We start from the raw sequence: 14,869 nt of genomic DNA, 5'->3' as shown, positions 1-14,869 counted from the left end.
ACTACATAACCATTAACTTAAAAACGAAAACTCTTAAGCAGATGAAAGATTTGATTTTTTTTTTCATCTGAATAATTAAATAATAAATATTAAATAAATATAAATTTTATTTTACTTAGCTCTTTAAAAATCGTTAGAAATGTTCTACTTTCTATTTCAATTTATGATTATAACGCGTTTAAATATTTTCAGTTTCAATTAAAATTTTAAAGTATATCGAGTTGCCCAAGAGCATTATAATGTTAGAAAAAATTGTGTATATATTTTTGTACAAATTTTCCAATATCTCATTTATATTAATCAAATGGTTTAATATCTGCATAGGATATAAAAACTAAGTGCACTTTTAATGGATCCAGATATTTTTCAAAATTTAATTGCGATTTTTAAGTATTCCGAGTTGCTCTAGAATTGTGTGTTGATAGAGAAAATTAAATATTATTTAATTTTGTACAAGAACTATAAGTATTTGATAAATATTAGACTAATGGATTAAAAGTTATAAGAGATTTGCTACATAAATTGCATTCCAATTTGGAATTAAAGTTCTCTAAGTTTTGTTACTATTTTGAAGTATACTTAGTTGCTGTTTAAATTTTCTAAACATTTTATTACTACCATTATGGTATAATTTTAGATAAACGGTTCAAAATTATGAGATAAATAAATTAAATTGTTATAAATGTGTTGTATAACTCTATGCCATACTTTATCAATACAAATTAATACAAATTTACACAATTCAAATATTAACTACAAATTACTACAAATTAATATATTATTAATAATATTAACTACAAATTAATCAGTGCATTGATAAATAATTAAAAATTAATTAATAATCAATACAATCACTTACTCTTGATAAAACATTAAAGTACGATGACTTTTATACCCGATATCAAGATATATATCGTTTATATTAATAGATTTTTATATTTTGATATAAAATATGTGTCACTGTTTCACAGATTTTAATATTTCATTAATATTTTTTTTATACACACCCATTATCTAATCTTGCCGGTAAAAAATGATACAAATACTCTATTATCAATTTAAATTTTGATATTGAGATATTAGTTGTATTGGTCAAAGTATTTAATATAATTATTCGAAAGTTACAAGATGTATAATAAATAAAAATAAATAAATGATAAATTTTCCTGATTTCTATTACCATTTTTTTTAATGAAATACGTTGCTGTAAGTCTTTATAATATTAACAAATTGTAAATTTTATACAATCTTGTACAAATCTTATGGTAATATTTTTTTTCTTATTTTGAATTCAACTAAATAAATATATAAGTAAGTTGTTGATTCGCAAGGAGTAAGGAGACTTAGTCCAGTGGTTTCCAACATTTTCGTATTGCCCTTTAACAATCTATTTTTATAATACTCAACTGATATTATAATTCATTTATCAGGCTACAAATTAATATAAATATATTTATATATTATATATTTAGTTATTAATTTTTTTTAATTATTAAATTAATTATTAAATTAATTAATAAATATATTTATATATTATTATATTTATATATAATTATAATTATGCCGAAATATACATGAAAATAATTATTTATTTTTCGGAAATAGTATTTTGAAAGCAACAGTACCTTCCATGCCCCACGGATCTTAGATTTTCAATTTCGATTTTAAAGAATACCAAGTTGCTCTAAGACATTTATATGTTAGACAATGTTACAGATTTTTGAATTTGTATCAATTTGTCAACATTATATGTATTTTAACAGAAACATTTAAAAGATACAAACAACAAAAATAAATTGATACTTAAGTGTGGACGAAATTTAGTTTAGGTAATATAATATTTAACAATATTATAGATTGTCTAATATTCTACAAAGAGACAAACGATTTGAATGTTGCCAATTTAGTTTATATACCTATATATATTTATGTGTGAATTCTTTCTTATTTGATCTCAATAAAATGTCGAGAAACTTGATATAATTACTACAAACCAATTATAGTACTTTCATAAAAGAAACTGTAGTAACATTTATAACAGTAACACTAATAATATTTTACTTCTATAAAAATATGTTTACAGTTACTCTGCTGTCATGCATCGAAACGCACCGAAAAAACGGTTTGTTATATACTTTGATTATAAATAATAAATAAAAGAAAATAAATATAAGAAAAAACAAATTATTAATCCATCAGGATTCAGAAATAATGCTATTAACTTCTAAAAAATTAAAACAAATGTTAGATTTATTTATATTATTATAATTAACATCTAATTTTTCAATTTGTTATATCTCTTCTATCTGTTATACCGTTTTCAAATACAATATTATAACCATTTTTATAGAATTAAATAATCTACAACATTGTCTTCTAACAAAATATCCTAGAACATTTCTAAATATTATTTTCCATGATTTTATGTAATTCCCAACGAATCATTTTATTATTTTTTGTTATAAATATATGTTAATTTGAAACACACGCGTTAACATAAATCAGCAGATAATCGCTTAAAGTACAAAGTATATATATATATATATATATAAATATTGTATATATATATATATATATATAAATATTGTGATGCTAAAAAGATATCGATCTGGCATGGGTATTAAATCGAAACAACAAATTGAGATAAAATACTGGGTTGTTATCAAAGGATTTATAAACTTGTGTTCATTATATATATATATATATATATATATATATAATTTTTCACACTAAGAACACTTTTTTCTAAAAAAATCATTTTTTCATTTATAATTATTTCAAAGTTTCGCAAAGACGAAATATCTCTTTTAGAAGTACCATTTTTAGAAATGTTAAAATTGAATGAATTCCACTTTAACTTTAAAAGCTTGAAATTGAAAAAATACTCAATAAAAATTTAATTATACTATCACTATAAAATTATAATTGATAATACTTTAAGATGTGTATGGTTTAAATTTAACGACTAGAAATTCCAAATTAGGTAGATTATTCGTAAAATAAAAGTTAAACTGTTTGTAAAATTTATGGAAAAATGTTTGTATTTTTTATGCCTATTCTTGAATTTTTGTTTACTTAAACTATCCAGAAAAGCATAATTATAAAATGTTATTCATTCATACATACAATTATTGAATAAAGCTAAACGTTTAAAAATTTATTTAATCCTTGAATCTTTCAATGCATATTAGAAATATGTTCAGAAATTATAATTCAAATAAAAAGCACGATAACGAATATTAATATAAAATTGTTGAATATAATTATATTTCTAAAACTAAAAATATTAAAAGGAAAACCATAATTAAAGCAAAAAAAAAGAAACACGTATTGACCAGAAAGTCATGTCAAGTCAAGTCAGAGAAAAGGGATTATTATTTTGATCTCAATAGTAAATTTATATTATATTTTAATGTGTTTTTTTATAAATAATTCTCTATTATTTGTTGGTTCTTATATATTTTTTTATCTTTGCTTCAAAAATGAGTCAACCAAACAGCATCTTTCTTTGATTTGTGCTGAGGTAAAAGAAAAACATTCATAAAGTTCAGTATTTCAATTTTAATTATTCATGAAACCAAACTCAATCTGTACGTTAATTTCTTAATAGTCTCGTGATCTAATAATACTGGCTCTAGTATGACTCGAGTCATATCAGAATTTGTTGTAAAAATCATTAATCACTTCTCCATATACATTGTTTTCTCATATATCATTTCATTGCCTCCTTTCTGTTATTAAATATGCATTTGCATACTTAATTCAAAGTATTTTAACATCTACCTTGAACTTCCAATTAAGCATGCATATCTTCGAATTAAATTTAAATTATAATGAATACACACATTGTGTATTTAAATAATTCTATAATTTGGGAACTTGCTGATTAATATTTTGAAAAGTCATCGGACTCTATAATAATAGAACATATATATATATATATATATATATATATATATATATATATATATTACTTACATTACTTATTTATTTCTTTTACAGGTTGAACAAAAAAGCCAACAAACATGTCACTCGACGAGGTATGAATTTGCAATATTTATAAGTTTATTTCTTTTGTCACAATTACACGAATACACTGATATGATTTAGGGTTAAAGATAAATTAAAAATGATCAATTTGATCAAATTAGTAAAATACTTCATTTACACTAAATGAATGTTTGAAATCAATATATAATTCAGTTAAGTATACTGAATGTTTATCATTTTATTGATCAATTTAGATTCTTGTATCTGAAATCATTTATGTAAAATGATAAGCGCTTGTGCTTTACAATGTTAAAAACAATTTGAAAATTATATAATATATTGCATGCACACATTGTTTAATGAAATATTTTATTCTATCCATTCTATTGTCTAATTTGATTTATTTATATTATTTTAGCGTTTCAATGATGCTGCTGAACGTGTGAAGAAATTCACGAGCAGACCCACCGATCAAGAATTACTGGAATTGTACGCTTTGTTTAAACAAGCCACAGTTGGAGACAATAATACTAGTTAGTAAAAGAAAATTTAACATATATTATTCCATTAAGATCATCGTTTGTTTCAAATTCAGCAATATTCATTCCACCTTATCTCATTGGTTATTGTATACATTCTAGTTTGAAATAAGAGCTTTGATTAATAAGTAAATTTAAAGTAAGTCATTGTGCCTTGAAGAAATCAATATATTAAATTTGTGAGTGAGGGCACTATAATGTGAAAAACTCTTGTATTGTACCAGATGTAACCATCTAGTTGCCTCGAATGGCTTTTGAAATTTTCAAATCAGTGCAGTCGATGAAAAGTCAAACTCTGACTCATATATACTCACATAATTTTCCCAAAATTCATGTTAAACCATTCAGTATGACTTCAAAGATCAAGAAAAAGCATAATATTAGCAAATCGAAAACAAACGTTTCCGTTACAAAATTAATAATAATATTTTTATATCTTTTTCCAGGTAAACCAGGTATGTTTGACCTGAAAGCCAAAGCCAAGTGGCAGTACTGGTCAGAGAAAAAAGGGATGAGTTCAGAGGCTGCCAAAGAAGCCTATGTTACATTAGTAGGAGAATTGGAGCAGAAGTACAAATGATTCTAATGAATGAAAAATAATAAATAGATTAAATATATTTTTGTATCATCACAAAATCGTAATATATAATTAATTCAAACAATTATTGCACTTTATCTAAACTTCTGTTTTTTATAAACTAAATTTTACAAAAAAAAAAATATAAAATCGTTTTCTTCAGAAGAAACAAAGTCATTTCTCTAATTATTGTTTTGATCAATTCAGATTCTAAATATGTAATTGCAAACTTGAAGTAAAATTTACTATGAATATAGACTTGTAAAAGACATGGTGAAGAATAGAATTCAGAATTTTGTATTATGAGTGAAACGAATGTTTAAATACCTTTAAATTATTGTTTAGATCAATTCAGATTCTAAATATGTAATTGCAAACTTGAACTAAAATTTACTATGAATATATTTTTGTAAAACACATGATGAAGAATATAAATCAGAATTTTGCATCATGAATGGAACGAATCTTAATTACATTTAAATTGCATAGTAATACGTATTACTATAGTATACGTTTTACTATAGTATACTATTACTACACCTAAGCCTAACCTTTGAATTTACCCAGAAAGATTTAGCAATGGAATATTCAGTCAATATAATAGTCACTAAAACAAACGTTTATGTAATCGAACAAAAACCAATAGCACCAATATCACAATTAAACTATAGTCACAATAATTAAAATAAATTCACAAGACTCGGTATAGATTGTCAAAGAGGAATTCAATCCTGAATATTAATGTTCAGTGTAAATAAATATACAACTTTTATAGATTGTATATGAAAATATGATTGCAGATATTAAATAAATAAATCACATGATTGAATCAATGACAGTTTGATTCTTATAAGAAAGTCCCCATACAATAGAAAACATGATATTGGTTTCCAATTGGAATGCTCTGATTGGTTCGACCGGACGTTCCTGAACCAATAAGAATACTTAAGGCATTAGGTTTCATCCCTTATGCACTTAAATTTAATAATAAATTTGGTGGTGGGTGTATGGCATCGTGCCTTAAGGCAAATTACTGGAACTTCCCGTACCGTAACGAAATGTTAGAGAAATATTAAATGTTTTCAAATAGATAGTCTAATTATATATATATATATATAATTAATTATATTATATATAATTATATATATATATATATATACATATATAATTAATTATATAAAAGAATTATTTAAACTGAATTACAAAGTTAAAATTATTCACTTAAAATATATAAGTGAGCTTTAGAACTTTAACCAGAATTAAAATTGAAATCTGAATCATTTTCGATATACAAAAAAAAATTGAAATATTTTTTTTTTCTAAAAGCAATTGTTTCGTCAACACAAGCAGAAAATTTTTAGAATCATTCAAATCGGATGCTTATTTCTCTTAAAACCTGCCATTTTTTGTACATTTAGCTCTGTATCTTCTAAATGGCTAGTCCTGCCTTTGCCAAAAACTAATTACCACTTCTCCCAATCATTACAAACTGAATGTTTTTTAGATGATGCAAATCGGATGCTCAGTTCTCTTAAAAACTCGATTTTTATTTTCTGCACTCTTTGCTCTTTATCTCAGTAACGGCTGGACTTGCCTTTGCCAAAAACTAATCAGCACATCTCTTTATCAATAGGAATCGAATGTTTTTTGATCCATTCAAATCGGTTGATTCGTGCGCCCGAAAATGTGAACAAAAAAATGTGGACACAAAACACACTCACACATCCATTTACTCTGATTATGAGGTATGCCAAAATGTTCAGAAACCTTCAAAACGCGGAGAAATGCAAAAATTTTCATATACGATTTTCGGCCGATTACTATAACTACCCTACGGGATGTTAATAATAAACGATAAATATAATATTCATGAGTATTTAATTTCAGCTGCATAAAATATTGTTACTTATCATATAAATAATATCCATCTAACATAATTTGTTTCTATGATAACTATATAGTTGATGTGATTAATATATAAATAATCCCACACCATTTAATATAATCATTTCCAAAACAGTGTTCACAATATTCCAATTAAAATCTAATCTAAACATTATCGCGGAATGTTTAATAAAGCATTAACAGACTACAAATAAGGGGCCTTTCGTTTGCAATCAACCTTAAATTGTTTGAACAAGACCTTGAGTAAGCACAAACTTAAGCAAAACATGTATCATTTATATCGGGGGTGGTCGCTTTATTAAATTTCTACCACCCGACGGGGGGCCCCCACCCCCAACGAATCTCAAGGGTAATAATATAGTTTGTTACTTGTTGCTAATTACAAATATGAATACACAATGAGTGAATGAAGGGGCTTCAGGAGGAAGATTTTGATTAGGCATTGTCCAAACATTGGCATATATATATATATTATATATATATATATATATATATATATTAGGGTTTGTCGGTTTTCAAAAACCGGTTTTGAAAACCAGTTTTTTGACGAAAATTATGAAATTCGAAAACCGTTTTTTAGCGAAAAAATCGGTTTTTACTGTAGAAATGGAAAATGACAAATATACTAGATGGAAGCTAGCGTTTTAACACTTGGAATCATATCGGTTCGATAAAATTTGGAATCATATTAGACTATTATAGTTCTCAGAAAGTTTCTGTGTTATCTTTTGTCTAATGTATATATTAATTTAGATCAAAGCGGCTTTTTGTTGAAGGAGTGAATTGCTCTACTCCGAAAAAAAAGTTTTTACGAAAAAAAACAGTGTTTAGCCCTAGAAGCCACAAATAAAAAAACAAAATTTCCAGAATTATTATATCACACTTTAGTTCGGTTGCAAGAGAGAAAGTATTTTTTATTTCGGAAAATTTTATGAGTAGACAAAGGACACTTTTAAATAACAATCGATAAGCATGCTCAGCTTTTAGCAATCATATTTCATTAAATTAAAAAATATTTAAATATTTGAAATTAATTAATTACAATTGTTCGGAATAGAATAAACTCGGGGGTTTGTTTTTAGAACTAAAATTGACATTAACAATTATGTATCAATATGCAACTAATTTTTTTAAAATTAATTATAAGTTAAAAGTTTTTTATTTAAAAATTAATTATTTTTATTTATTCGAACTCTTTTCTTTCACTATCATAAATATACTTATATTCTCAAATGTAAAAATGAATTAAGAAAAATTATTTTCAAAGTTATTTAATCCGGATCAACTATTATTTCTTAGCTCTACTAACTAAAATTAAAATAAATTTGTTTACTATTCATAAAATTGAACAATAAATAAATTCAGTCAAAAATTGCTTTGAATCACACTAAATTTGCCGATATTTTTTTTTGTTATTACAGAAAATTCAAGCAAAAATTGATTTTTTATATGAAATTCGAAAACCGGTTAGAACCGATTTTCTGGGAAATTTACAATTCGAAAACCGGTTTCTGAAATGTCGGTTTTAGTATAAACCCTAATATATATATATATATATATATATATATATATATATATAAATTTGTTCTATTACCAGACCACTCTTCATGCAACAATAAATAAATATTGTTATCCACTTTCCAAAGATTCAATCAATTCCTTCAACGACTCGTTATAGATGACAGCACTGCATATATCAGAAACCCAGAAAATTGTATTTATATCTAAATTTAAATTAATAAAAACAAATTGTGTTTTTCTGATAACATTCGTACTTTTTGTATTACACTCATAAAATAGTTTTTAGTGTATTATAGAAATGGGCACGATTAACATTCTGAAACAATTTGATATGTAAATATATAAATTAGCTCTCGAGATATTAGATTTATATTTTCTTCGAAATTAAAATTAAATCGTTGAAAGTGGCACTTTGCCTTAAATAAAGTTGCATTAACTTCCAGAAAGGTGTAATAATTTACTTAAATAACCGAAATTAAGATTTAGGTATTTAAATCAAATTTTCAACAGTTTATTTAGAAACAAATGTGCTTATATGTCCTAAAATTGTAGTTTATTGTACCAAAATTGAATAAATTGACAATGTTTGACTTATCACATCACAAAAGCGACTTCTGATACAAATTTTGGCTATAATATTTAGATCTTATTTAATATGTAGATCTTCACCTAAAACTAATCAGTATTTATCCCAATCAATATCTTATAAACGATTTTTGAATTTACATAATTCAGAATTCAGATTCAGAATTGCTGGCTGAAACGTGGACAATTTTTTTTTCGCAATTTACAAAGACATGGGCCAGCCGATCGTCGCACAAAATTGACAAACGATAGTCCTCATCGAGATACATCGAATGGCTTTTAAATTTTTTAAATCGGCCCGGTCGTTTTTGAGAAAACGTCGATATAAAGTAAAACACACACACACACACACACGAACATACACACATATACTTTTTCCAAATTTGGTCTCATTCGATTTAGAATTGTTTGACACGTCGAAAAAACATAATATTAGGAAATCAGATTTTTTTATGAAAACAAACTTCTTCGGGAAGTTAAAAAAGCATGTAGTACATGGTAAATAATAAAATAGATACCTTATCACTTGTTACCTGTTTGAAAAATGCACAATATAAGTCCAGATTTTCTTTGGGAATATCTTCTGAATCACTAAGTTTTTGATCTTTTGGAAAACTTCTGAAAAATTGCAGCAGATTCCACATTAGCAGTTGATCCAAAAATCTAAACATAAATATTTAGATAAAATAAATATTTAGATAAATGAACTATTCTCATATTCAATCAATATATGTACACACACCTTTTATATATATATATATATATATATATATATATAAATTTTTCTAATCTTTATTTATGGCTTCTATGTATTATATTATGTATTATTGTAATTTTATTATTAAGCCCTTCTGAAGCTACTCCGTGAGTTATGTAATAAAATATATAATAAAGACATTATTAGAACTTTATAAACAAATGCTCACCTTGTAATTAAATAAGCACAAATCTGTGTATCACAAGCTAATCCTTTTTTATCGTCCATCTTCCTGGATCTTAAGCAATGCTGGACATTGATCACGAATCCGTACATGATCCTTGGTTCCTGATGTTCATGTAATTGCTAAGGCTCGTAACACATGAGAAAAAATTGATAGAAACTACCTATATAAAAATGTATAAAAATTAATTTTATTGATAATATAGATTTGACATAAAATGTAGCATCATTAAAAACTTTTCCCATCGAAGAACAAATCAATACCATAACTTTTTTTTAAGTTTGGCATCATTAAAAATTTCCGCAACAAGCATATAATATAATAAACGTCGTCTAGGTAAGTTTTTCCTCCTTTTCCCTAGTTTTTCCTCGATTTTCCAGTTTCCCAACGTGCTCTCTACACGAGACACATTTAATCAGAGTCAAAGAAAATGTTGTAGCATTTTTTTCTCGTTTGATCTTGTCAGACTTCTTTTTTCACAAGGAGTTTGATGAATATGGAGTTTTTGAAAAAGAGGATAAAGTATATGCGATTAATATATGATGTTAGATATGAAACAAAATGATAGTGGTATGAAATATGAACTGAAATACAGGTTATGGAATATATTACCAAGAAATTCCCAATGAATGCTTTTTGTATTGATCGACTTAGAGATTTTTTGTTAATTTATATGTATATATATATATATATATATATAACAGTAATCAGAATTTAATGAATTCTATGAGCTGTTGATCAGACTTCTTAAAAGAAGTGGGTTTTCAAAGGTGGCAAACCAAATAGATCTTCTATTCCAATGTGAAGAATTTATCATTATAGTTTTTGTAATCATGATAAATTCTTATTGATGCAGCAATGCCGCGAAAGGGCTATTCTCACTTGGAAACATGTTACCATCTATAATTTCAAGTGAAAAGATATGTCACTGTTGCTTGACATCAGGCTGCTCGAGGTTGGTATTGAACCAAAGTCCTCTAATTTGAAGTCTATAGCTCTAACCAACATCTAACCAACAGGTCACAGAAAGGCCCTTTTTACATTTAAAGCACTTTACAAAAATTTGGAGAATGAGATGATATTTACCAATGGTAATGGTATTCTACTCTTGTCCATGATGGGTCAAACTTTAATTACCAATTCTAAGAGAGTTGGTAAGACCAATTTTTACTCCTGTGCTTCTATGTCGGTTTCCTACTATTTTAACTGCAATGATATTGTTTTCTCGATCAAGTTTCCTTCAGGCAGAAAAGAAAGCCCACGTTCATCTCCAAGTAGTTCTGCGCCCTTCCATGTTGTATTTTCATATACTGCATGAAGAACAAACAAATAAATAAATGCATGTATCCAATCATGTGCTGTCACAAAAGACAGACATACAATTAACCTGCGCTTGTACAAAATATTGGATATCTTTATACAAAAGAGTGTGCTGTCTATTGATGCAAAGGAAAATGTCAGATCGTCTCTTGTTTTTATTTTATTCTCTATCTTCTACCTTTTACCATTTACCTTTAACCAATACCGATACCGTCGACTGTGTCGAGAGTTCAATGGCAAAACCGTATCTATTCTGTTCTTTTTCTTCTTGCAAAAGGTGAACGATTCTGAATGGCACTAATGAAGGTGAATTGAATAGAAAACCACGTATCAGGAGGAAAGAATTGAAGTCAACATGGTATTTTTTGTTGGAATTTTTTTTGCAGCTTTTGCAATATTTGATATGTCTGACGCAAATAATACTGAACAATAAGTAGGATAAATATTGGAAATACACACAAACACACACACTTATATGCATATATATATATATATATATATATATATATAATATTGTAGAGCTTCAAACAAAGAATCCAAAAAGTAATAAAAAAACAAAAGTTTTTAAAAAAAACAATTTTTTATTTATTTGCTGTTGACGTTTCGAAACTAGGTACGTTCCATCTTCAGGACATCTGTCAAGAAACATAATTTTGATAAGGTTTAAGCAAACAACATGTTTAAGAAAAGCAGAAGATGGTGGATTTTTTACATCAAATTAATAAAATAGTAGAAAAAATAATGTACAGAAATATGACAATATAATCAAATGAAAATGATAGAAATAAATGAGGGGATGATTTAACAAAATATTAAAATATTTAAAAATTAGATAGTTTTAAGAAAAGGTTACTGAAAAAAACAGAATTAATTACCTGTATATTGATTGTTCACTAACACTTTTTCACTAAAAAAGACTTTATCAAAAAAGTGATTTTATACATTTCTTTTCAGACGAAGAAAAGTTTGTAATTCAAAGTTTCTTTATATAATATATATATATATATATATATATATATATATCAAAAAGTCTCACGATTGTGATACATAAAAAATGCATAGCTCTCAAAAATAAATTTAACCTCTCGCCCATCCCTACACCGGTTCTCTACTATTATTATTCTTTGAACTACATCTAATCTTATATTCCTTGGATAAATTTATAAAATTGCCCTAATTGTTAATAAATATTTTCGCTTCGTTATCAGCATATGAAAAACCTCACACTTTATGCACATATACATATATATTTAAATTTGTTTTAATAATAACACCCATTCGTTAAAATGAAAAAAATAAGTTAACAAACAATAATTTCCTATGTATATGTGTGTGTGCATGTATGTATGTTTATATAAGGTAGATACAAAAGAAAACGCTTAAAATCAAAATAATTGATTAAATCTTTTCAATAGCGTTTTGTGTTTGAAATTACTGATTTAAAAGTGAAAGTGTTTTTTCTGCTTCTTCACTATTTAAATATTTCTCAACAACATTTTAATATTTATCTTCCAATTATTAAAGTATACAGAAATGATATTTGTTCAAACAGGTGTTTTGCATAAAAGTGGCACTTACTTTAAGTTAAACTTGACTAGTTACCAAATGGAAAATATATATTTTTTGAGTTTAAAAGTAAAAGTAAAGTAAAAAGAGAGTTTGAGAGTTTAAAAAAGAGTGCGCGACTCTCATGAATGTTTTGCAAACTATCGCCTATATAACAAGCGTCACAATCATTGCAATCGGTTTTATAGGCTGATTGTGAGTATATAATTCTATGTTTAGGAGAACTAAGGGTATTGTCAAAAATTTTATTGAAATACTCTACTTTTTAATATGTTACATATTAATAAGTTTACTCTAGACAAAATTATAATTGAAGATAATATTTGAGAAAAATGAATTTTGTATAAAATATTTTCCTTTTTATTGGATGTACTGAATGTATCTGAAGAATTTGTATATGTAGAACATATGTATGTATGTATGTATATATATATATATATGTGTGTGTGTATATGAATGTATGTGTATATATTTTGCATATGCCCTTCAGTTCAGATGCCCGAAATCCCGTGCACAATATTTGTTCGGTTTATTAGTATTTACACTGGAAGAGTAATTCAAATGTTTCGCATACATTTGCAAATTCCGCTTGAATTTATTTCAGAATCGCAAATTCTCTAATGAGATATTATGTGTTTGTAAGGAATAAATAATTGATTTTAGTTAAGAAACACATTTAAATTATTCTCTATATTTACATATACATACATACATAATACATATATATATATATATATATATATATATATATATATGTATATATATGTAACTAGAATAAATTATTTTAATTAAAGTCGATATATTGACTTGAAATATGTATACATATTTACTAATTCTATTTTTAAATATACTGTGATTCATCCGTTCACAGCATATGTTAACTAAAGTTTAATAAAAAAACAATATATGTGTATATTTACATATAAATATTTATATAAATTGATTTATACTATTTTAAAAGAAGAAATTTAGTTCCTGCATTTCTCCTACTTTCAATTGCTAAAACTTTCTACACTTAATTACCCTTTTATTATAAGATCGAAAAGATTATTAATAATTAGACCTCGTTTTTGAGTAATTTAATGTGCCTAATGCTATAAATTGAAAAATAATTTTATTTAATTTAATTATACAGCATTTAAAATTACACTACATATTTGCAGTAAAGATTTAATTTTCACAGTTTTCCACAGATGTGAAAGTTTACCATTTTAAAATAACTTAATTCACATTATTTTATAGAAATAATTAACATTTACCCTTCCAAGACGTGCATGTTGTCTATTTAACATGTTGAATGCCATGTCAGTCATATATGTCTGACGGTAGTAAATTTTGTCGGACACATATGTCTAGAACAGTTATATATATGTGATATATAAATAGTGATCTTCCAGGCAAAACTTTGGACAAAAAAATTCTTTGATATATTAACCCTTTCCACTCGGAATCCGCCGCTCCGGCGAAAAAATGCATGTTAATTTAGGAATTAGCGAGTGGAAAAGGTTAAGATGTCTTCATACATTTTTACTAAAGTTACCATTGCCATGTGAAATTTTTTCTGAAAGTTTTACGGTGGTTAACGTGTGTTAAACATAAATTATTGCAAACTGAAAATGTAGAGCACCCCCGCTTTTCAGACACAATTTTAGCAGTCTTTATTGAAACTCCTATAAATTAATTACAAAACTGTATAAAATAATTTATATATTTATAATTTCTTCTACCACAATTGTGCAAAAACTTACACCTCTAAACCCAAAAATATGCTTCATACAAGAGCTTTCGTCTTAAAAATTAAAAAATCAAGCTTCTTCCAAAATCTATATTCTCTAATCTCATCAATCAACCACCAGCACTTCAATTCCCTCAAAATCTAGTAGTACTTCACCTTACCAGGATCTTCCCAAAACGCCTTGTCCTTA

General features: G+C 25.8%; 1 protein-coding gene across 1 annotated transcript; it reads left to right on the top strand.

Moving 5' to 3' along the window:
• The first annotated feature begins 4,000 nt into the window (after positions 1–4,000).
• On the top strand, positions 4,001–5,128 carry LOC113380296 (acyl-CoA-binding protein homolog). Its single transcript, XM_026619640.1, has 3 exons — positions 4,001–4,040; positions 4,409–4,523; positions 4,976–5,128. Exons 1-3 carry the CDS (start codon positions 4,026–4,028, stop codon positions 5,107–5,109), a joined length of 264 nt encoding a protein of 87 aa, XP_026475425.1. The 5' UTR covers positions 4,001–4,025; the 3' UTR covers positions 5,110–5,128.
• The last annotated feature ends 9,741 nt before the right edge of the window (positions 5,129–14,869 follow it).

Source organism: Ctenocephalides felis, unplaced genomic scaffold (assembly GCF_003426905.1).
Source record: "Ctenocephalides felis isolate EL2017-DRISC unplaced genomic scaffold, ASM342690v1 CF-g0.4_SCAFFOLD_02043, whole genome shotgun sequence".
In the NCBI taxonomy this organism is placed as follows: Eukaryota; Metazoa; Arthropoda; class Insecta; order Siphonaptera; family Pulicidae; genus Ctenocephalides; species Ctenocephalides felis.
This window is presented reverse-complemented; position numbering and strand designations above follow the sequence as displayed.